Source organism: Muntiacus reevesi, chromosome X (assembly GCF_963930625.1).
Source record: "Muntiacus reevesi chromosome X, mMunRee1.1, whole genome shotgun sequence".
Taxonomy (NCBI): domain Eukaryota; kingdom Metazoa; phylum Chordata; class Mammalia; order Artiodactyla; family Cervidae; genus Muntiacus; species Muntiacus reevesi.
Window position 1 is genome coordinate 104,820,256 of NC_089271.1, and position 24,212 is coordinate 104,844,467.

Below are 24,212 nucleotides of genomic sequence, written 5' to 3' on the forward strand. Positions count from 1 at the left end.
TCAGGGAAGTCCCTGTGGTTTCCTTTTAAAGCAAGCTGGATGTGATGGGCTGAGCATGCCACTGGCAGGAGATGGGAAGGAGAGAAATCAAAGTGACATTGCTTAACCTAGCTTTGATTCAGTGACACGCTTTTAAAAATGTCCTCTCTTCTCTGTGCATCAGGACTTTCAATTAGACCCAATTATTTCCCTCTGATTAGGAGGTACATAATCATGTTCAAGACCAGTCTCTTTGAAACATATGTCTTTTTATACAGCCATTATAGGAAAATAACTTCATTCAAATTAATTTTTTCTGGGTTGCTTGGCTATTGATGGAAAATATCTATGCTCAGAGGTTCCCCCCCTCCTTTGGAATTTAACCCAGGATCATTTCAGAGTCCCCACAGCTCTAGTCAGATGCTCTCCTGTCATCTTCCCATGTGCTCATCTCCAAACGATATGGTTGCAGGGAATGTCTGCCAGGCATGAGAAACAGCTCACCATTTGTGTTCTCCACTTTCACTGTATTTTGACTTTGTTTTATATATAATATAAGGAATTCTTAAGAGGCTACAAAGAAAAATTAAGTGAATTATTTGTGTGCAAAGTATACATTAATACTTTAAGGCAAATAAAAATACTTTAAGGGAAAATAATTAAGTCTACAAAATATACAAGGAGAAAATTCCTCTTTTGAAATCCTGGGACAGGAAAAGACAATCCCAAGTTCCAGACACATGTTTGGGAATGTGAGACGCTGGAAAAGGAGGAAAGTCAAAGTGAAATGATATAGCGTTAAGTCAGTGAGCATTAAGAGGGTTACATATTGGGATTAGAGCTAATTTTGAGTTTAAAAACATACATTAAAGTAATTTAAACTGATTGGAAAATGGAGGTTAGATAGTTAACACGCTGCTTTAATTTGTAATGTCTATATGCCTTTTAAAATCTATATTCTACTTATTTGGTGTCATGTTTCACCAACATGATACTTATCTTTCCATCAAGGAAGTTCTAGCCTAAGATAGGATGATAAATTAAGATGTTAAAAACCATAGTCCAATATGGTGCAATGAGAGGCAATGAGCTATATGTGGAAAGAATGCTGTGCTAGAAATCCACAAACCTGGGTTCTATTACCAGGTTCCCCATTTCCTAATCATGACATTTCCATCATCATGACATTAGTGATGCAGCTAACACCAGTGAACCTCAGTTTCCTCATTTTAAAAATGAAGACCATCATTCCCGCCCTGTCTACACCAAGAGTGGTTGTTAGTAGCCAACATCAATGACAGTGTTCTAGAAAGCAGAGCATACTAAGCAAAAAGGTGCATCTTGATTGTGACTGCATTCCACACAGGTATCGGTGCATACATTTTTATTTTAACTGAACTATAGTTGATTTACAATGTTGTCTTAGTTTCAGGTGGACAGTAAAGTGGTTTGTATACATATTATTTTCAGATATTTTTTCATTATAGTTTATCACAGGATATTGCATAGACTTCCCTGTGCTACACAGCAGGTCCTTGTTGTTCACCTATTTTATATCCAGCAGTGTGTATTTGTTCATCTCAAACTCCTTTTTTATCCCTCCCACAGATTCATATCTTTCTTACAGCCAGAGAGTTGATGGGCTTTCTGACCACTGACCAGGTTGCAGTATCAAATCCATGCAGTTAATCCAACTAGGATTATAGAAACCATTCTGCTCCTCTCTCCATATCAGGAGTAGTTCTGGGGTGAACAGAATGCTTCTGTCTGCAAAGTCCTACTTGAGAAAGACTTTGATGTGTTTAGATCCTGCCAGACCTAGCCCAGCAGGAGAGAGGGCCCCCTACCTTCATACAGGCCTCTGAACCTTGCTGGGGTTCATTTTGGTGGTAGAGAGGTCAAGACACCTGAGATGCTCTGGGAGCACAAGTGCATGCCAGTTCCCTCACTCTCTCTTCCCCTACAAGGAAGCCTAGGAAGCATCATTCTTTTCCGGATGACCCTTCCTTTAGCTGTCCTTCCTCTCATGGGCTTCCCTGCTAGCTCAGCTGGTAAAGAATCCGCCTGCAATACAAGAGATCCCGGTTCAATTCCTGGGTCGGGAAGATCCGCTGGAGAAGGGATAGGCTTCCCACTCCAGTATTCTTGGGCTTCCCTCAGGGGGTAAAGAATCGGACTGCGATGTGGGAGATCTGGGTTTGATCCCTGGGTTGGGAAGACCCCCTGGAGGAGGGAAAGGCTACCCACTCCCAGGATTCTGGCCTGGAGATTTTCCTGGACTGTATAGTCCATCGGGTCGCAAACAGTCAGATACGACTGAGCAACTTTCACTTTCACTTTCCTTTCATACATTACTCCATCAGGACGGCTCTCTGCTTTTGCACTAGCATTTGACCCTGAGATTGGGAAGCTCCAGAGATGAACTTCCTCCATGATATAGGAGCTCAAGAAATTATATTCCCAGGGAGAAGAACTTGTCTCCTTCCAAAGAGTGCTCATGAGCTAATTCTTCCATCATTACCAGTGTTGTACTCTTGGTGGTATCCTGCCAAGCAGCAAATTTATTTCCTCAGGAGGGATGATGTGGCTAAGGACATGCTTAAGTTGCTCCCTCATTAAATCTAACTTGCTAAAAAGAATGGCCTTTTCAATGCTCAACATCACTCATTATCAGAGAAATGCAAATCAAAACCTCAATGAGGTACCATTACACGCCAGTTAGGATGGCTGCTATCCAAAAGTCTACTAGCAATAAATGCTGGAGAGGGTGTGGAGAAAAGGGAACACTCTTACATTGTTGGTGGGAATGCAAACTAGTACAGCCACTATGGAGAATAGTGTGGAGATTTCTTAAAAAACTGGAAATACAACTGCCATATGACCCAGCAATATCACTTCTGGGCATACACACTGAGGAAACCAGATCTGAAAGAGACACGTGTACCCCAGTGTTCATCACAGCACTGTTTATACTAGTCAGGCCATGGAAGTAACCTAGATGCCCATCAGCAGATGAATGGATAAGGAAGCTGTGGTACATATACACCATGGAATATTACTCAGCCGTTAAAAAGAATTCATTTGAGTCAGTTCTAATGAGATGGATGAAACTGGAGCCCATTATACAGAGTGAAGTAAGCCAGAAAGATAAAGAACATTACAGCATACTAACACATATATACGTAATTTAGAAAGATGGTAATGATAACCCTATATGCAAAACAGAAAAAGAGACACACAGATGTACAGAACAGACTTTTGAACTCTGTGCGAGAAGGCGAGGGTGGGATGTTTCGAGAGAACAGCATGTATATTATCAAGGGTGAAACAGATCACCAGCCCAGGTGGGATGCATGAGACAAGTGCTCGGGCCTGGTGCACTGGGAAGACCCAGAGGAATCGGGTGGAGAGGGAGGTGGGAGGGGGATCGGGATGGGGAATACATGTAACTCCATGGCTGATTCATGTCAATGTATGACAAACCCCCCCCCCCAAAAAAAACCCCCAAAAATAAAGCTCCTCCTTGGGTCCTCTTAAAAAAAAAACAAAAACAAAAAAGAATGGCCTTTTCTCTCTGTGAGGTAGAGAATCCTTTTGCTGCACCAAACCTGAAGTGACTCAAGGACCACACTGAATTACGTGAACCATCAAATGTAGTTCTCATGAAAAAATAGAGAAAAGGAAAGAAAAAGGAAGGAAGGAAGGTGGCTCTCTATTTAGTCCCATCCTCCTGTGTAGAGAGAACATCATATTTCTTTAGGGAGACAAATCTACCTAGAAAGCACTTAGGAAGCTTGCTAGTCATCTTCTATATACTGATTGAACTTTGTAAAAATTCTTTGGTAAGGTAATTTGCCCTGCTTATTATATATCATGATGTGTTATTCTAGTCCAAATGACATGTATATTATATTCACAAAAATATTTAGAGAATCTTTTGGGGCTTTTAAGAAGCATGACCTGAACATTTATATCCAGACTTATGCCATTATACTCCCTGAGACTGACAGAAAATGAACTTAGTGCAGTATGTTTCCTGTTCGTTGAGACTGTCAAAGTGAGCACGCAGAAGGCCTAGAGCGATTGAAGCCATGGATTCATTTTGCAAGGCTACAGGGTTGGGGACTGCTTATCTTCTTAATCAATAACCATACTGTCAGTCAAGCATAAAATGTGATTCTATTACTATTGCTCTACATGCCTTTTACATTCCCTGTTTATATGTTTTTTTTTTACTAGCAGATACACCCAAGTTGAGTCTATATAATACACTTCTTGATAAAAAAAATGAAAAGTCAACCATTCAGATAATTTCAAGTAACTAGATATTAGACTTTATGGAAAAAAGAGAGACAAGCAGTCAACTGCATTGGCTTACTGTTTCTATGCTTTATCTTTAACTTTTCATGGGGCTGCTCTGTGAGACCTAGCCATACTTTCATCTAATGGCATGTATTGGTAAATTGAATTGATTGCCTAAGTTCAGAAGAGAAACTCCTCTATGAACAAATGAACTCACCATTAGGGTATTCAGATAGTCAAAAATCAATACCTACAGAATTGGTTAAATCAATTAAAGAGACATATCCTGAGAGCACTTGCCCAAATATAAAAATGATTTGCTTAATTATAGCATTTAAATAGAGTTCACTGGAATGAGTGAAACAGCAAGAGGCTTATATCATATCCTATAGGCTGAGGTATCAGCTGGCAGCACGCACGCACAGTCAGGATTGCAGCTGAAGAGGAGAAAATGGCACTCAGCATTTCACAACACCTGGATGCCTGCCTGAATTTCTGACACTACACTCAGGTACAGCAACACATCTTCCCTAGCTTTGGAGTATCAGGCTTCTCCCATTTTAATTCAATCCATTAAAAAATTTAATTATTTGTTTACTTTGGCTTGCTGGGTCTTCATTGCTTTGCGGGCCTTCTCTAGTTGCAACAAGTGGGGGCTACTCTCTAGTTGTGGTGCTCAGGCTTCTCATTTCAGTGGCTTCTCTTGTTGTGGATCACACACCCTAGGCACGCAGGCTTCAAAAGCTGCAGTTCTCAGGGTCTAGAACCCAGGCGCAGTAGTTGCAGGTCATGGGCTTAGTTGCTCCGCAGCATGTGCAATCCTCCTGGAGCAGGGATTGAACCTGTGTCTCTCCTGCATTGGCAGGTGGATTCATTACCACTGAGCCATCGGGGAAGCCCTAATTCATTGTTTTTGATGCATATAAAAGGCAGGCCTGTGCTGGACATGATGGGTGCAGAATTCGAATTTTGACAGGCAGATACTGGAAGAAATTTGTTTCAGGTGTCTTGCACCTAATAGCCACTCGATAAACACAGACTGGGTAAAAGATCTGGGTCTGATTGTGGAGTCTGAGAGCCTGACTGCTCTGGGTATGAGAGAGTGCCGGTAGGTACCCAACTCCGTATAGAGGAGAAAAGAGCAAAAGCTGGGCTCCAGCATCACATATATCTGGATCCATCCTGCAACTGTTCACGAGGCTCAACTTCACACCCTAGTGAAGAGGGAATGCAGAGCAGACTGGACAGGGTACATGTCCATTCCTTCTTCACTCTTCTTACAGCTATGGCCTCATTGGAGACCTCTTTTTTCTCATCAGGACAATAGCTCTGGCCTCTTCTTTGGGCCACTGGTCTCCTTATTTTTATCCCATTGTATGTTCCCCTTTGGACATGAATCCTTCATGGCTTCCCAAGTCTCACTGAATTCTTGATCATCTTCACCCTCTCATGACCCTGCCAACACCAGTTGAATAGAGGCCTCATAGCGGGTCCTACCTGTCCTTACATGTGTATTTCACCAACAGGGCAACCTCCTCAGGCAACAGGGCAGGAGTTTTTTTTGAGCATCTTGTCCAAAGATGATGTGATAACATAATTCAAAAATGCCAGCATTCCATGAAACCTTGCTCCCTCCAGGCTCGCTCTTTGGCTGGATATAAAACCCTTCAGTAAGATTCACTTGTCAACTGGAAATTTTGTTTATAACTCAAGTTTTGGTATATTGTAACTTCATGAAAAATGCACTGTTTTTGGTGAAGAAGCACATTTCACTCCTGAGTCATCTACTGACACTAATCATTCTCTAAGTGGAGTAAATATGGAGACACGAGGCAGAGCATCTCAGTGTTGGCTTCTTTATTCTCCATATTAGAAGGGCCAAGGTAAGTGGCATTTGATTACTCTGTTCTCCTGAGGTTTGTGGATTTGAAAATTCAATTTTCTTTCCTCTAGCCAATCGAAGCCCTCTCACCCTGATACTAAGAAGGCCCCCCTCACAAAATGACCTGTGTCCTTTGCTGGGAGACAATCGAGACCTAATAGAGGCTCTCTCCTTACTCTGTGTGACCAGGGAAATGGGAAGCATATTTTTAGTGCATAGATGTACTCAATAATATGTTTTCCAAAACCTACATGGGAGTGAGTACTGATGATGCATTTTCAGTACTAGCATACTAGCCTGTTCAGGCTTTCTGTTCCTTTAGAGCGTATTCTACTCTGGGCAAGATGCTACAGTCATTTTTATTATCAATCTGTATTAGAAAACCCAGTAATGTTTCCACTCGAGTTTCTCCTTTTTTCTCATACTACAACCACACTTACAATGCACTGACACCAGACGTGTGTGGGTTCATCCCATACCAAGTACGTTTCTGCAACACCAGCTGGGTATTCTACCATGTAACTCAGTTCTGACACTGTCTCTACCTGGAACGATAATCACATACAACCAGTGAAGGGCTCAATCTCATGAGACTGCCTCCCCCTACCTCAGGTACCAGTTGCCAGCCCAAGTTGTCACCTGTGCTTCTGATCAATCGGCTTAGACACCAGAGGTTCCAATGGCCCCCTCCTTGGGTTTGATTAATTTGCTAGAGTGGCTCAGAGAATACAAGGAAACAGTGACTTACGTTTACCAGTTCATTAAAGGATATGACAAAGGATACAGATGAACAGAGAGATGAAGAGAGACATAGGGTGGAGTCTAGGAGGATCCCACAGGTAGGAACTTTTATCCCTCCAGCGTTGGGGCATGTCACACTTCATGTACATGGATGTGTTCATCCACCTGGAAAGTCTCTGAATCCCACTGTTGTTGTTTAGTTGCTCAGTTGTGTTCGAGTCTTTGTGACCCCATGGACTGTAACCCACCAGGTTGCTCTGTCCATGGGATTACCCCAGCAAGAATACTAGAATGGGTTTCGACTTCCTCCATCAGAGGATCTTCCAAATACAGGGATTGAATCCATCTCCTGCACTGCAGGTGGATTCTTTAGCCCTGAGCCACAGGGGAAGCCCTCTGAATCCCACACTACTGGGATTTTTTTGGAGGCTCCCTCACATAGACGTGAGTGACTACTGACTTTGTTTCTAGCCCCTTTCTCCTCTGTAGAGAATGGAAGGGTAGGGCTGGAAATTCCAAGCTTCCAATCATGGCTTGGCTTCTCTGGTGACCACAGTCCAGGAGCCCACACAGAGTCATCTCATTAGAATAAAAGATGTCCCTATCACCCAGAGAGCAAATATTAGAACAAAAGATGCTCCTATCAGTCTTATTATTTAAGAAATTACAAGGAATTCAGGAGCTCTGTACCGGGAATCTGGGGCAGAGACCACTATGTATTAATATATTTTCTATTACCTCACAGTACAACTGACTTCTCCATGCCTCAGTGTCCTTGTTGGCTGGAGTAAGGACTCTCCATGACCATTTTAAGGTCTGGTATTCTATATTTTAATATACAAAACTATTCTATTCCAATATATATATACACACACATATACATACATGTATGATTCAGGGATAAATATGGAATCTCCATTATGGAGTTCACCACAATTAGCAAGAAATAAGATCTATTAGCAAGTTTATAAATGCTTATATTTAATGTTTCAGAGATTCCTGGGAACTCCTTCATGACGCATAGGCTACACCATACATTTGGAAAGGTCTGCTGTCCTTACCTGCCCATCCCCTTGAAGTTTGAATCCTTAACCTGGGATTGATAGCTAATCTCAAATTTGGATACATGTTCTGTGTGTTTACAGTACTTATGCTCTTTGCTCTGGCTAAAGAAATAGAAAAAAAAAAATACACCTGCTTAAGAAGAAGACAGATTCTGCTTTCCATTCACGACAAGGTCCTTGGGTGTTTGCAGCTTGCCTGGTTGATTTTCCAGCAGATGGCATATATTTGGGGGGACAGAATAAAGCATTCCTAGGTCCTAAACCAAAGCCTCAGTACACTTTTCCAAGCCAGCAGCTAAATTTGAAAATCTTACATTGTCAGTGTGGCCAAAAGTTTTATTACTGGAGGCATCCATATCACTCTAATAGATGCTAGAACTACCAAAACTTAGGAACACATGGTACACTGCCTGGGGGCTGTTAGTTGATGACTAAGTCCGAACATTCAGCCATGGATTTGGGACCCAACTGGGGCAATGAAGGGGCCTAAGGAAAAGACCAAGCTTGGACCAAACAGAGAGTGAAGGTGAGAGTAGTGAGAGGACCAATGCAACCCAGCCACTTCCTTCAGCCCAGCCCAGTCCAGCCACTTCCTTCCCAGCCCAGCCTAGGCAGTGACGAGAGTAACACGGTGCTGTTCCTTCCAGCACTTTGATTCACACAGACTTCATGATCCTCAGCTTTCTGTAGGTGGCTGTTATTCCTCTGCCACCCTCTCTACCGAGGCAGATAGGTGTTATGTGTTCTTTGTAGACAAAAGGCTGTGGTCATTCATGCCCTACAGGAGTTATTGTTTCTGAAACAACAGACGGTACCCATTTTTGTTTCCACTTGGACCTTGGGGGAACCAGTACATCCTTACCAATGCCTGATGTACAGTCATGGTGAGAAAATGTTCAGCTAAGCAAAACAGCCATTGGGTTTGCCATGGAAATGTGCATAGATGGACAATTCATACATGGTCATGGATATTAGTCAGGATTGGGTCATCAGTGGTGATGGACATTTAACACGTGTGAAAACGTTGTGCTCCTCTGCATCTCTGAGTGCTCAAAGCATTGTATGGCGATTACAATAAAAAGACAATCTATGGAGATTACAAGTCAAAATATTTCGTACTAAATGTAGAAGACCTAATTATAATGAAAAAATTCAGCAGGTTTCTAAACAGTCACAGACTTGCCTGCAGCATATTAAAAATCACATCATACAAGCCCTAAGCAGTTTCTTATTAATCTAGTCTCTATGCTAATACAGCCAAATGGGAAACACAATCTTGGGAATATGAAGGCCAATGTTATTCTATTAACCTTATATGTTATCCTATTTACTTTCCTGTCTTTAATGAATAAATTAAAATATCTTCTCATTCTCTAATTGCTAGAGAGTTAGAGTATGACAACGTATGGATTTTATTCTGCTACCTTCTGCAGCCTGAACAGCCTGAATGCCCTCATTTTGCATGGGATTTCAATGAAAGGCAATGACAGATAAACTGTTTACATTAAAAGACTCTATCAAAGTTATTTTGCACCTGGTTTCCTCCTAATCCATCTGCTGTTTCTATAGCTCTGACAGGCTGATCTTTCTTGCTGTGGGTGCCACATTGATGTCATTATGGAAGAGGCCTTCCCCAGCCTTTCTGCGTATAACAAAGTAAATGGAAATACAGAGAAATCTTGGGGAGGTAACAACTTGTTCAGCATGATAAGGGAAGAACTGTGGCTAAAAAATCGGAACCATTACAGCAGGGTAGAGTATCTGTGGTCACAACGAATGAATTCACTATAGCACGTCAGGGGCCAGCTGAGAGCGGCAGTAAAATGTATGCCCCCTCCCCTTTCCATTAGCAAGCTTTAATCAGAAAAGCAGGCTTGAATTTAACTTGGTCGCTAGGTTTGGAAAGTTCAATATACATCACAGGTGCAAGGAACACATCTCAAATCTCCCAGAATGTTTAGGTTTTCTGCTCCCATGTAAATCATTTCATGTGCAATTACCAAATAAGAGTGGGCTTCACAGGTGGCTGATTCCCTGGTGGCTCAGATGGTCAAGAGTCTGCCTGCAATTCAGGAGACCTGGGTTCGACTCCTGGGACAGGAAGATCTCCTGGAGAAGGAAATGGCAACCCGCTCCAGTAATCTTGCCTGGAAAATCCCATGGATGGAGGAGCCTGGCAGGCTATGGTCCATGAGGTCACAAAATGTCGGACACAACTGAGCGACTTCACTTTAACTTCCCAGGCAGCCCTAGTGGTAAAGAATTCGCCCACCAATGCAGGAGACCTAAGAGATGTGGGTTCGATCTCTGGTTCGGGAAGATCACCTGGAGAAGGGAATGGCTATCCACTCCAGTATTCTTGCCTGGGAAAGCCCAAGGACAGAGTTCACGGGGCTGCAAAGAGTCGGACACAACTGACACAACACGCATGCATCAAATAACAAACTACTCAGTGAACGGGCCCCATAAGAACAGAAACAAACAAAAACAAATCCAGTATAACACCCAAACTGGTGTCAAGAAACTGGATTAAAAACAAGCTGTTGTGTGTCTGTGAGATAATTAGTGATCTTCAGATGAAAAGTAAAATTATGAAGTGGAGGAGAAGAGCTTCAGGACAATATTTTTCTGTAAATGTTAACAGGCTTGAGGTGCAGCTCTGTTATTAGCATCTGTTGAAAAGTCCACACATCCCCAGTTACATGCTTTGAATTGAGTACCACATTTCTAAGGGCAATCCCTAGGCAGAAAAAGAAAGAAGATTGGTTTAAATAAAATTGGGTACATCGGAGCTACTTACAATAATGTGTCCAGACACAACTCATTAGAATGTCTTTGTGCTCAGAGCAAATTGAAATTGTTCAGCTCTGTTTTTAAAGCACCAACACACCACTCCAAGATTTATCTAGAGTCCTTTAGCTGAGCCTGCCACTAATTGAACATTTCCAGCCATAGTATCCATTTTCTGAATTTCTAACTGGGTTAAATGAACTCACCTAAAGTTTCAGTCTCATTCACATTAATCATTAAGATGGTATTAATATTAAAATTCTCTAAAGGTTGTTTCTAACAATACCTATTTCTTTTATGGCTTTTGTAATGCTAAACTCTGTTGCTGCTAATGTCAATCGGAGATGATTAGGTCACAAGACAACCATGCCCAGATCTAACCTGGCATCAAAACCCAAGTATCACAGACCATCCTACTGCCAGAGTTTAACAGATATTACATGCTTCGAGCTGCATAAATCAATCATCAGGATAACATTCAAGGAAACATCAAGAAGGTATTTATCCACTTCTATGAATATGTACCAGAGGGGGCTCTGGAGTCTGGACACTACAGACTAGAAGCCTTTGGAATTGGTCAAATTGTGGACAGTTTAAAACTTTAAAAACAGCAATTTTAATAAACCTGTCAATACAATTTATTTGTTAAGAAAACATTTGCGACTGATTAGGTGGCTTATATTGAAAGAGAAGCACCGGGTCTATATCTTTAGATCTTTTATTGAACTGCAAACACAGCATCAATAACTGCTTCTCAGCTGTAAATGAAAATTGATTCAAGGTTTAACCCCTCATTTTCAGGAGTTCTTTTAATCCCAAGAAATAGAAGAAAAAAAATGGACCAAAAGGAAAAAAGGACCAAGTTCAGTGGTATGAGGGGTGAGGATGTGCAGAAAACCCCACACCTACACTTGCAGGAAGCCCATCCTACTGGGCTGTGCTGCTCTCAAGCCAAACCCCAGGGGATTTATCACAGTGTCACTGCCTACCCTTCAAGACTGGCTGGAAAATGGCAATTCAATAAGTGTTGGATGGGGAAGGCCAGTGCTGGGTTTTATATTTATGATGTCAATAGTGGCAGTTGAGAAGGAAAAATGAAGTCAGCTAGGTAATGGACATCATGGAGCCCTCCCATCCCAACCATTTTACTTTTTAAAAATTTTATTGAAGTATCATTGATTTACAAAAAAGAATTTATATATACATATGTATGTATATATAACTGAATATCTCTGCTATACATCTAACCATATTATTGATAGCTGACTTCAAAAACAAAACAGAACACATTGCAACATGTATGTTCATGCAGACTAAATTCAAAACACTGCATCCAGTTCAAGCATTGTTCTTGAATATTCCAATGTCCGATGCCAACTTGAAGTCATTATTTATTTCCCATTCATGGGAAGCCCCTGAGAGAAAACCAAGATGACTAGAGCTTCACAGTAAACCCTACAGTCTTTCTCTAGGGCACAGCGAGAACTCAGAGAAATAAGAACTGGTATGACGCAACTCTGCACCCATGTTAGTCCTTTGAAGAAAAGCTCCATTTTAGACACATAATTTTCCTGGAGGACTTTGGGCAGTGTCATTGGCAACCTGGCCTTTCTTCCTGGGATGTCTGGGTTAAAACTCGCTGGGGCTCAGAGGGGAGGAAGAGTCATCCATACCCTATAGATATCTTTGGGTGCAGTTAGGACATTCAACCCAATTCCTAATAGATCCTACTAAATGCTAAGGCCAAAATGAAGGGCAAGATCTATTTACCAGTGGACCCCTAAGAAGGGGCTTCCAACTCATGTTTAAAAGGGCCATAAAGAAGAACAACCACCAATTTGTGAAGCAATTGTGTTTTTCAAAGCATTTTCTTATACACAATCTTCATCTTGTCCTCAGAGTTAGACAAGACTGGTTATTCCAGTTTATTAGTGAGCTTGAAGCCCAGGCTGCTCTAGTCCAAAAATCATGCTCTTTCAAAACTTTTTTTTTAAAAAAACAAACAAACAAAACTATTTTTTTTTACAATTTGTGTTAATTACAGCAAAGTGATTTGGTTACATATATATATTCTTTTCCAGATTCTTTTCCACTATAGGTTATTACAAGATACTGAATAGAGTTTCCTGTGCTATACAGTAGGTACTTGTTATTTATCCATTTTATACCTAGTAGTGTGTATCTGCTAATCTCAAGCTCCTAATTTATCCCTCCCCAATCCCATTCCCTTTAGTAACTATAAGTTTTCCAAAGCTATGCTCCCAATGACTACATTTACAATTCCTCATGGCAAGGTGCACACAGCTAATATGTGTTAGGAAGACAGATCTTTTCATTCAAGTTTGCCACAAACTGATTCTTTTCCAGATAGTTAATTCAGCAACTCTCTTTCACCTCCCATTCCTCACAAGAAAAGAGAAAGTAATGTAACTATTCTCTCAAATATGAGACACTTTAGATCATTAGTAGTAGTAGTAACAGATGATGATGATGATGTAAAGAGGTGAGTACTAAGTGCTAACCATAATTTCACATGATTTGGCCTGTATTAATTCATTTACTCATTGAATCTTCACTATGATCCAATGAAGAAGTGGCTATTGTTACCTCGATTACCTCCATTTTATAGATACTTAGGTCTTTATCCCAAGATCACCAGACAAGTGACAGAGCTAGGATTCAAACCTGTCAGACTGCACACCTATGCTCTCGCTCACTCTCCTCCATGAGTCCACCTACGTCCACCTATGAACTCAGCTGCCTCCCAAACTGTCCCAACCAAGACAGTAAAATGCAGTGGGGAATGTGGAGAGCGTATGTAAACTTTTAACAAATATTTTCAGGGTACAATCACCAGGACTTTTTCACTGAAACCATGTGCATATATGATCATGCATCTCTGACTTTAAAGAGTCACTGGAAGGTAAAATACCTTCTTAAAAATATATTTATATTCCTGGGTCTCCATAGCTGAGCATTTGGTGTTTTTAATTTGTACGTTATGCTCTTCCCCTTCAGGCTTCCTGCTGTATTTCCCTGTTTGCAGGAGTAATACTTAGCATTTAAACACATCCTAATGGTTCTATTGGTGTCTGTGCACAGGACCCACTCAGCACAGCCAATACTACCATGGAGGGTGCCCGTAGAGGGGCAGGGAGAGGGGATAGTGTTCTGATTAGGAGAGACTTGGACTGAAAGATCAAATTAGAAGCTGACACATCTTGAGCCCATGTTTCCTTTTCGTACAAGCATTTACAATGCATTCTCTCGGGATTCTTTATATCACAAACCATAATGTACGGTCTTAGGAGCTTTGGGGAAAAGATTCATGTATACTCACCAAATCTGGGCAATTTGGGTTTCCTTAGGTGAGTCCAGGTGCAATGATTATGAATGAGATGATCTGAGGAAGTCTCCAGAAAGTTAAAGGCTTTTTTATTGAACTATGTGTGTCTGAATGTAGTTACTGGGTTCTGAGAAAGTTTCTATGCATAATGCCGGCTCAAACCCATGGAGTGGTCTGATCGCTCAGACACATCATTTATCGCACCTGTGCATTTGTTTGAATGCTTTCCATCCAACCATCCTGCCAAAAATAGAATGATTCTGCAATTCTGCAGCTTGGACTGGAGGCCCAAATCTACCACTAACATTTGCCATGAGGCTTGACTAAGACCAACCACCTAACTTCATGTTTGGCATAGATCAGTGGGAGTGCTCAGAACTTCTAATGTGGCTGGAAATGTGATGGGCTCAACTAAAAGATGAGGGAATAGTACCATATGACATATGTGGTGCCATGTTATCTCATTGGAAAAGAAAATGATTTTGGTTGTTCCTCAGTAAGTTAAACATAAATTACCATATGATTCAACAATTCCACTTCTGGGGGGAAAGACTGAGAATTGAGAGATTCAATTCAAAAGAACTGAAAACAGGTGCTCAACAAGAATGTATACACCAAGGCTCACGGCACCTCTATTTCTGAGAGCCAAAAGGTGGATCCCAGGGTCTGTCACTTGAGGAATGGATGAACAAAAGGCAGCAGAATAGTATTTAGCCATAAAAAATGAAAGTATTGATCCAGGCCACAACATGGATGCACCTAAAACCACAATGTTGAGTGAAAGAAGCCAGACACAAAAGGTCATGTATTATATGATTTCATTCCAATGAAAAAGGCAAATCCAGAGATAAAAAGTAGACTAGTGGTTGTCAAGGGCTGGGAGGTAGGGGAGCTGGGGAGTAGCAGCTCAATGTATGATTTCCTTGTGGGGTGATAAAAATATTTTAGAACCGGTGTTGGATCCACAAGCTTGTGAATGGACTCAGTGTCACTGAATTCTAGACTTTAAATTAGTGGATTTTATGTTATTTAGGTTTTACCACAATGACAAAAAAAGGAAAATTATGTCAATCTATGCATTTTTGAAAAAGAATATTGCATCCCAGAAAGCCAGAACTCACCAAAACTTGGTGTCACTGTACCTGCCTTCTACCCCAGGACCACTGTCTCCTGACCTTGAGCCTTCGGGCTTTGTAACTAGTCCCCAGACTCTATAAGGAGGGTTCGTTTGCAAATGTTTATAACTTTATGCCCACTTCTTGTTTCCTAGACCCAGTTAGAGGGAATAAGTTGTCATTTTGCCTTACTTTAGATATCCCAGGTCAACTCCCCCTTCAAATGAGAATCTCTGTTGGGAAAGGCATGACCAGGCTAAAGGCAGTGTGCCATAGAGCACCGCCAACTCACCAGCAGGGATTACCCGAGGGTCACGGCATTGACACAGTCACCTGAAACATCGTAAACTCCCAAAGGATTCAGGCCAATTGACCTAATGCCACTTCTTCAGATAAATACAGAAAATAACAACTCGAGAAGTCAAAACAGCAGACTGTACTTGCATAATCACATGAAGAAGTCAACCTCCAAACTCTACTTTTGCTCACTGTTGATGACTTGCTGCAAGTGTTTATTAAAAAGTCATGTTGCATCTGTCAAAATCAATGACTTAGGATTTTTTTGGAGGCGTTATTTGCCATTATAATGTTCTGGTCACTGGTATATTAAATGCTGAAAGCAGGAGTGGCACACATGGGAATGTAAGTGCACATTTTCCATTTGCTCTGGAGCCCAAGTAGGAAAAGGATTGCTTGCATTCAGGAAACGTACCACAAGCTCCTGGGAGACAAAGGTGCTTGGTCTTTATAAAGAACCAAAGTTACAAAGATGCAATTTTTACATATTATCCAAAATACAAGCCGAATAAAGTGGAGAAAATAAAGGAGAGGGGAATTTGGCCAACTAAGAGTCGGACACGACTGAGCGACTTCACTTTCACTTTTCACTTTCAGGCATTGGAGGAGGAAATGGCAACCCACTCCAGTGTTCTTGCCTGGAGAATCCCAAGGACAGAGGAGCCTAGTGGGCTGGCATCTATGGGATCGCACAGAGTCGGACACGACTGAAGCGACTTAGCAGCAGCAGCAGCAACATTGAAAATGTACTCAATTTTAAAATTATACTAAATGGTAAGCATTCTCATGGGGTCAACAATTATAGATGAGAATGGAGTGGGTGAGCCTTGGAGAGTTTTTCCTAAGGTTTTCTTTTACTGTTAAAATTAATCTATTTATTTATTTTACTTTACAACATTGTATTGGTTTTGGAAGTTTTGGCCACAGCAATCAGAGCAGAAAAAGAAATAAAAGGAATCCAGATTGGAAAAGAAGAAGTAAAATTCTCACTGTTTGCAGATGACATGATCCTCTACATAGAAAACCCTAAAGACTCCACCAGAAAATTACTAGAGCTAATCAATGAATATAGTAAATTTGCAGGATATAAAATTAACACACAGAAATCCCTTGCTTTCCTATACACTAACAATGAGAAAACAGAAAGAGAAATTAAGGAAACAATATCATTCACCATTGCAACAAAAAGAATAAAATACTTAGGAGTATATCTACCTAAAGAAACAAAAGACCTATACATAGAAAACTATAAAACACTGATGAAAGAAATCAAAGAGGACACAAACCGATGGAGAAACATACTGTGTTCATGGATTGGAAGAATCAATATTGTCAAAATGGCTATTCTACCCAAAGCAATCTATAGATTCAATGCAATCCCTATCAAGCTACCAATGGTATTTTTCACAGAACTAGAACAAATAATTTCACAATTTGTATGGAAACACAAAAAACCTCGAATAGCCAAAGTAATCTTAAGAAAGAAGAATGGAACTGGAGGAATCAACCTGCCTGACTTCAGATTCTACTACAAAGCCACAGTCATCAAGACAGTATGGTACTGGCACAAAGACAGAAATATAGATCAATGGAACAGAATAGAAAGCCCAGAGTTAAATCCACGAACCTATGGACACCTTATCTTTGACAAAGGAGGCAAGGATATACAATGGAAAAAAGACAACCTGTTTAACAAGTGGTGCTGGGAAAACTGGTCAACCACTTGTAAAAGAATGAAACTAGAACACTTTCAAACACCATACACAAAAATAAACTCAAAATGGATTAAAGATCTAAATGTAAGACCAGAAACTATAAAACTCCTAGAGGAGAACATAGGCAAAACACTCTCTGACATAAATCTCAGCAAGATCCTCTATGACCCACCTCCCAGAATATTGGAAATAAAAGCAAAACTAAACAAATGGGACCTAATGAAACTTAAAAGCTTCTGCACTATAAAGGAAACTATAAGTAAGGTGAAAAGACAGCCCTCAGATTGGGAGAAAATAATAGCAAATGAAGCAACAGACAAAGGATTAATCTCAAAAATATACAAGCAACTCCTGAAGCTCAATTCCAGAAAAATAAATGACCCAATCAAAAAATGGGCCAAAGAACTAAACAGACACTTCTCCAAACAAGACATACAGATGGCTAACAAACACATGAAAAGATGCTCAACATCACTCATTATCAGAGAAATGCAAATCAAAACCACAATGAGGTACCATTACACGCCAGTCAGGATGGCTGCTATCCAAAAGTCTACAAGCAGTAAATGCTGGAGAGGGTGTGGAGAAAAGGGAACCCTCTTACATTGTTGGTGGGAATGCAAACTAGTACAGCCACTATGGAGAACAGTGTGGAGATTCCTTAAAATACTGGAAATAGAACTGCCATATGACCCAGCAATATCACTTCTGGGCATACACACTGAGGAAACCAGACCTGAAATAGACACGTGCACCCCAATGTTCATTGCAGCACTGTTTATAATAGCTAGGACATGGAAGCAACCTAGATGCCCATCAGCAAATGAGTGGATAAGGAAGCTGTGGTACATATACACCATGGAATATTACCCAGCTATTAAAAAGAATTCATTTGAATCAGTTCTAATGAGATGGATGAAACTGGAGCCCATTATACAGAGTGAAGTAAGCCAGAAAGATAAAGAACATTACAGCATACTAACACATATATATGGAATTTAGAAAGATGGTAATGATAACCCTATATGCAAAACAGAAAAAGAGACACACAGAAGTACAGAACAGACTTTTGAACTCTGTGGGAGAAGGTGAGGGTGGGATGTTTTGAAAGAACAGCATGTATATTATCCATGATGAAACAGATCACCAGCCCAGGTGGGATGCATGAGAGAAGTGCTCGGGCCTGGTGCACTGGGAGGACCCAGAGGAGTCGGGTGGAGAAGGAGGGGGGAGGGGGGATCGGGATTGGGAATACGTGTAACTCTATGGCTGATTCATGTCAATGTATGACAAAACCCACTGAAATATTGTGAAATAATTAGCCTCCAACTAATAAAAACAACAACAACAACAACAACAAAATTAAGAGCTCAGCATCTCCTCACTGAAAGTGTGAGCTGAGTTGACCTGGTGCAGAACACTCTGCCTGCCCTTGCTTGTTTCCCTTGCTCTAAAGCCCAGCGATGAAGCAGCAGGTAGGCTTGTGGATGGCAAAACCATTCCAGTTCCTTCAGCTCCCTCCCTACAGGTCCAGAATGAGCCCTATGCTGTTCATACCTGGTAGAGTTCAGTGGCAGTGCACTGAGTGGTCAGGGTCTTCATGGGCTCAAGGTCATCTTCATCACTGCTCAGCTTCAAGTCGTCTTCAAGCATCCTACAAAGAAAAAAAGAAAAAAAAACAGTGGCACTGATGTTAGAAAGCGTCTTTTCTAAATCATCCTCAGATACATCTTGCGACGAGGATAAAATATTGATGCTCCAATCTGACAGCTGCAATTCTGTCAAAGGTGCAGAGGGAACCAAGATTCTTTCAGCTAATTAGATATTTGAGCTCTTATATTTATGTCTGACTCTGCACACATCCTCCCTCTCTACCTTCCCCTAAATCAAGGGAAAAAAAGGACTATTTCAGCATCTCAAGAGATGACTGGAGTCTATATATTTTTACTACTGAAAGTGTAATAAATGTACTGATCAATCATTGTGGAGGCAGAATGTGGCAGTGGATCTCTACAAGAAAAGATGCTTCGAGTCTGCCATGAAAGAACAGGGGCATGAGAGCAGCCCCTGGCTGGAGAGGCTTTTGTCGGAGCCTGCTGGGGCTCTATGGATGACAGAGGCAAAAGGCCCAGTGAACTTCCATTGCCTTCCAGTGCCCTCTGCACTGTGGTAGCTCGGTGGCCACAAAATAGCTGGGTGAGAAATGGCTCGTCATTAACCTTTTGATATATGACCGATCTCTTCCCGTAAAATTTGATCCCAAAGATGTAAGTCCACGATACGTGCAAGAAATCTTTCTCTCCTAAGGCAAGGTACCTGAAAAATATGAGTGGTCGGAATTTGGGTGATGAACTAGCACTTTCAAAATTGTTTATCGAGCAGACAGAGCCTTCTGTTTCTATAGGGATATTAATTCCAGTGCCACCCTCTTTCTAACTCCAAACTTGAGCTACAGCATGAAGAGTGACTAACTGTCTTAGAATTCCAGTTATACTTTTTTCAAAGACCAATTGGCATTACTATTTTTATTTTTTAAACACAAGTTTCAAACTCATCCCCAGGCTTCAAGTGGGGCCAGCCCCAGCTTCACTGGACTGATTACTAGTTTCTGAGCATACTTGGCTCTTTCTTGCTTTCAGACTCAGCATCAGGCTCCACTCCCCGGCTAGAAGTCCTTTCTTCAACTCTGAAAGTTCTATTTTTCCCTCCACAGCTCAGTCAGATCCCACCTCCTTCACAAAAGCTTCCAAGAAAGAATCTCCATCTCAGAAAGAATCCTCTTTCCCTCTCCCCACTCCCAGTTCTGGCTGATCCCAGCACTGACTGTCCACTGAGCACCCCCCAGCCCCCAGTTCCCATGTACACAGGGGCAGCAACTTATCCACCTCGGCCTTCCACACAGTGTCTTCCCAGAAATGATATAGCCCACCAGTCTCATTTTGCAGACAAGCAAAGAAAAGTTCAGGGAAGCCAAGTGTTTTGTTCAAGGTCACACAGCTAATTAGTGCTACAGCCCATCCTAAAACTCCCATCTCCTGATTCCCACTTGTGTGCATTTTCTAGAAGGGAAGCTGGAAGGCAAAAAGCAACTTCTAATTTGATAACTAGGAGAGCACATTATTTCAGAGGTTATGTCCAAATGTTAGAAAGGGATTCAGGTCACAGTGGGTTTCAGAAAATCTCCAATGAAAAGTTCACTTCCTCCAGTTTTGTGCTCAGTCACCTAAGACCAGGATGTGTTCACTGAAACTGGAAGATGGATATAAAGGATGATTCGTGGGAAAGACAGTTGTTAGAATTGGTTTCAGACGAGTGAAATTTGCAGGATTTATGACTGTCCTTCAAGAGACTAGTGGGTGTTTGGAAGATTTTAGAGAAGTAGACAAAATGCATGTTAGCATTTCTTTCGCAGTTGCAGGCTTATGACTGAACAAATAATTCTTTACAACTCCTTGTGGAAATGAAGACTGTATCATTCTCATAAGGAATAGAACTCAAACATTTCAAAATGACCTGTGATGGGCTTCATTTTCTGTGTGTATGTGTGTTCTGGTAGGCAATGTCTATGTGTTAGTTTACATGTAAGGGTTCAGCAAAATAAATGATAAATGTTTAAATGATTCTAACCCTTTAGAGAATCTATTTCTGTGTCAGGGAAGGTGCCAAGTATTTGATTGCTGTTGTTGTTTAGCCGCTCAGTTGTGTTGACTCTTTGCAACCCCATGGACTGTAGCCCACCAGACTCCTCTGTCCATGGGATTCTCCAGGCAAGAATACTGGAGTGGGTTGCCATGTCCTTCTCCAATGGAATCTTCCCGACTCAGGGATCGAACCCATGTCTTCTGCATTGGTAGGCAAATTCTTTACCACTGAGCCACTAGGGAAGCCCTAACTATTTGACTAGCAGCATGCAATTTGGATCTTATGAAGGAAGTTCTCAAAATAATAATTAGCCCCATGTTTAGGTGGAAATTATTAGCCCCTCCTGGAAAATGGGGCTACAGAGAGGCCTAGAGAGTTTAAGGAACCTGTTCATGGTCACACAGCTCATAAATCATGGCAGCAAACACAGAACCCAGACCATCTCCAGCCAGAGTATGTAATGTTTTCTTAGAGGATGTAACTTAAAAAGGGAAGAATAAGAAAGAAAATCAACAGCAACAGCAACCCCACAAAACAAAACTGATGTGGAATCAAAATGCTGGATTCAACTGCAGGTTAATCATAAACTCTGATATATAGATAAGTCATTCACTGTCTCTGCACCTCATCTATGTCCCTCATCAGTTAAATGGGATAATATTAATAATTAAACTCCTTGCAGGGTGGTGGCAGTGAGCATAACATGAAGCAATGTATGAGGAATGAAAATACAAAACAATGCAGGGTATTATCTGTTAGTTTGGAAACAAATTGCCACAGTTAGAAATAACTGTTAGCAAGTCATCACAAGCAAAGTCTTAGTGAGACTTTGTTTCTCTCATTTGCCAACCAACCCAAAGTTTGCTGTGGTGACTCAGGAAATGTCTCAGGGGTCTCTAAGATCCAGAAATGGGCTCATGATCTTCAGGTTACTCTCCTTCAGTTAGAACCAGGGCATGGAAAGCAGAACTCAGCACTGATTCGACTCTCCAATCAACTTGATAAGATCTTAACATGGAAATGAAAGGCCCTCCAGTGAACAGTTCTAGAAATAGCCAGCCAATCTGTATACTGATTGACATTAAACACTTCCCGTACAACAAGCTTGGTGTGGAGCTGGCTATTAATAAAAAAAGGACAGTCTGATGCATAGATTCAAGTCCTGGCAAACACAAGTCAAGGAAATCACTAGAAAGGCAAATGATCATGAGTTATCTCTGGAGGTGTTAAGCATTCATTTCATCCCACTCCTTCCCTGATCTATTAAGCTTTATTATTGAATCTACATGTACTTGTTTGCATTTCCATCTAGAGCTAATGGTGAACATTACTCTAGGGAAAGTGGAGGATTATGAAAGATTTGGCATTTAATTATTATAGCAGCACCATTCATGCCCATTGCAGTTCAGGTGGTCTCAGCAGAAAAATGGTAATCTCTTTTCATGAGGTTATAGTTCCAGAGACAGATTCAGCACACATTGGAGAGCCCCAAATGTGAACAGACCACACTGAGGTGAATGCCTGCCCACGTGTGTGGTCATCAGCAATGACAACAACAATTGTTCTCCCACTTCTCAATTACAGTAAATCCCTACATACGAGCCTTCAAGTTGTGAACATTCAAAGATGTGAACTTGCCCTTATGTGTCAGCTGTTTCACTGTACTATTGTACTTTTCCAGGTACTATTCTCTAAGATTAAAAATGTTTTCTTTATTTTTTGTGTGTGTTTGTTTTAAAGTATTATTTGTGTGAAAAGTGAAAGTGAAAGTTGCTCAGTTATGTATGACTTTGTGACCCCATGGACTGTAGCCCATGGAATTCTCCAGGGCAGAATACTGGAGTGAGTAGCCTTTCCCTTCTCCAGGGGATCTTACCAACCCAGGGATCGAACCCATGTCTCCGTCATTGCATGTGGATTCTTTCCCAGCTGAGCCACATGGGACAGTTTTATAAACCTACTGCAGTACAGTACTGTACAGTTGATTATTTCAGTTGGGTACCTAGGCTAACTTTGTCAGACTTACAAACGAATTGGACTTATGAACACACACTCAGAACAGGGGGACTTACTGTAGATGAAAACAGAACAAAGCAGTGATCCTTTGTGACTCCAGATGTTTTTTCAGGATCTAGCGCTTCAAGGGGTCTGCCTTTGTGTGAAAATTCTGTTTTCATTTTATCTATGACATCATTTCTTGAGTATTAAGAAATAAAATAATTCATTAGATTGTGTCAACAAAAACAAGTCCTGGTCTAGAAAAGCTTAGATACTGAAAGTTGGGACAGATGAGATGGGATGAACAAAAAGAAGACTTGGGAGGCCATGGAGGAGGAAGGAAGAGCCATGTTCAGGGTCTTCTCTGCTCCTAATTTTCTGGGCCTTGAGCAGATCCTGGTGGCCTCAGAGGGCTCTTGGCACCAGAAACCCTAGGACACTATGGTGTGACAGGCCCCATATTACTTGCATCTGTAAAATCTGTTGTTCAGAAACCTTGCCACTTCACAGAATTTAATGGTCAGGTGATTTTGAAGTGGAAAAAACAGACAGTGTGAAATATTATTCCAGAAGGTTCTGCGAAAATGAAGCCTTTAGTTGTGGCAGCGTGAGCCTCAGAGCAAGGGCTTAAGAGCAGACATATCTGAGTTCAAATACTGGATTTTCTAATGGGCTTGCAGTCTTGAACTAATTAATTAAACTCTTGGAATCTAAATTTTCTCACATGTTAAAATGAGCAATAATAACATCTACTTTGAAGAATTTTTGCAAGAATTTGAAAAATAAAGCTTGTACAAACTGCCTTGGAGTCAATACAGGTGGCTTTTGCTTTCATCTTGGTTATTATTACTATTGTTGCTATTAGTACCTGAGCAATGGTGCTGTAAACATTTGAATAATACCAAAAAAGTTCTGATGGTAACCCAAAAACTGGCAAAGGCATCAGCTAGCAGGCATCATTGGAAGCCCTTGACCAGGTGAGGAGAGGTTCAAAGTTCCTTAAGGAGTTTGGAAAGTTTCAGGGTTTGGATTTATTCTTCTAGAATGTTCTAAACACATCGTGGCTGTTTTGGGTTTCCTGAAATCCTCCAGAGTGCCTAAGATTCCCTGGAGAATTTGAAGGCCAGTTGCAAGTGGAAATACCTAGGTAGTTCCAAGTGAGAGTTAAAAAAAAAAAAAAAAAAGCCTGTCTTTGATGTCCCCCTTCTATATCTGCAGAGTGACCTGTGGACCCAGAGAAAGAGGTCAAGGATGGCCTCCACTGGACATTGTGCTCACCTTGGGTTCTGTCTTTGGGTCTACCACTCTCAGGAGGTGGTTCCAAGACACACCTGACTTTAA

General features: G+C 41.2%; 1 protein-coding gene across 1 annotated transcript in view; it reads right to left on the minus strand.

Moving 5' to 3' along the window:
• The window catches only part of AFF2 (ALF transcription elongation factor 2), a 526,427-nt gene that overhangs the window by 103,755 nt on the left and 398,460 nt on the right, over nucleotides 1-24,212 (minus strand). Inside the window, exon 8 of the mRNA XM_065915233.1 lies at nucleotides 18,789-18,885. Within this exon, the coding sequence (XP_065771305.1) occupies nucleotides 18,789-18,885 (97 nt within the window). The remainder of the gene's footprint in view (nucleotides 1-18,788; nucleotides 18,886-24,212) is intronic.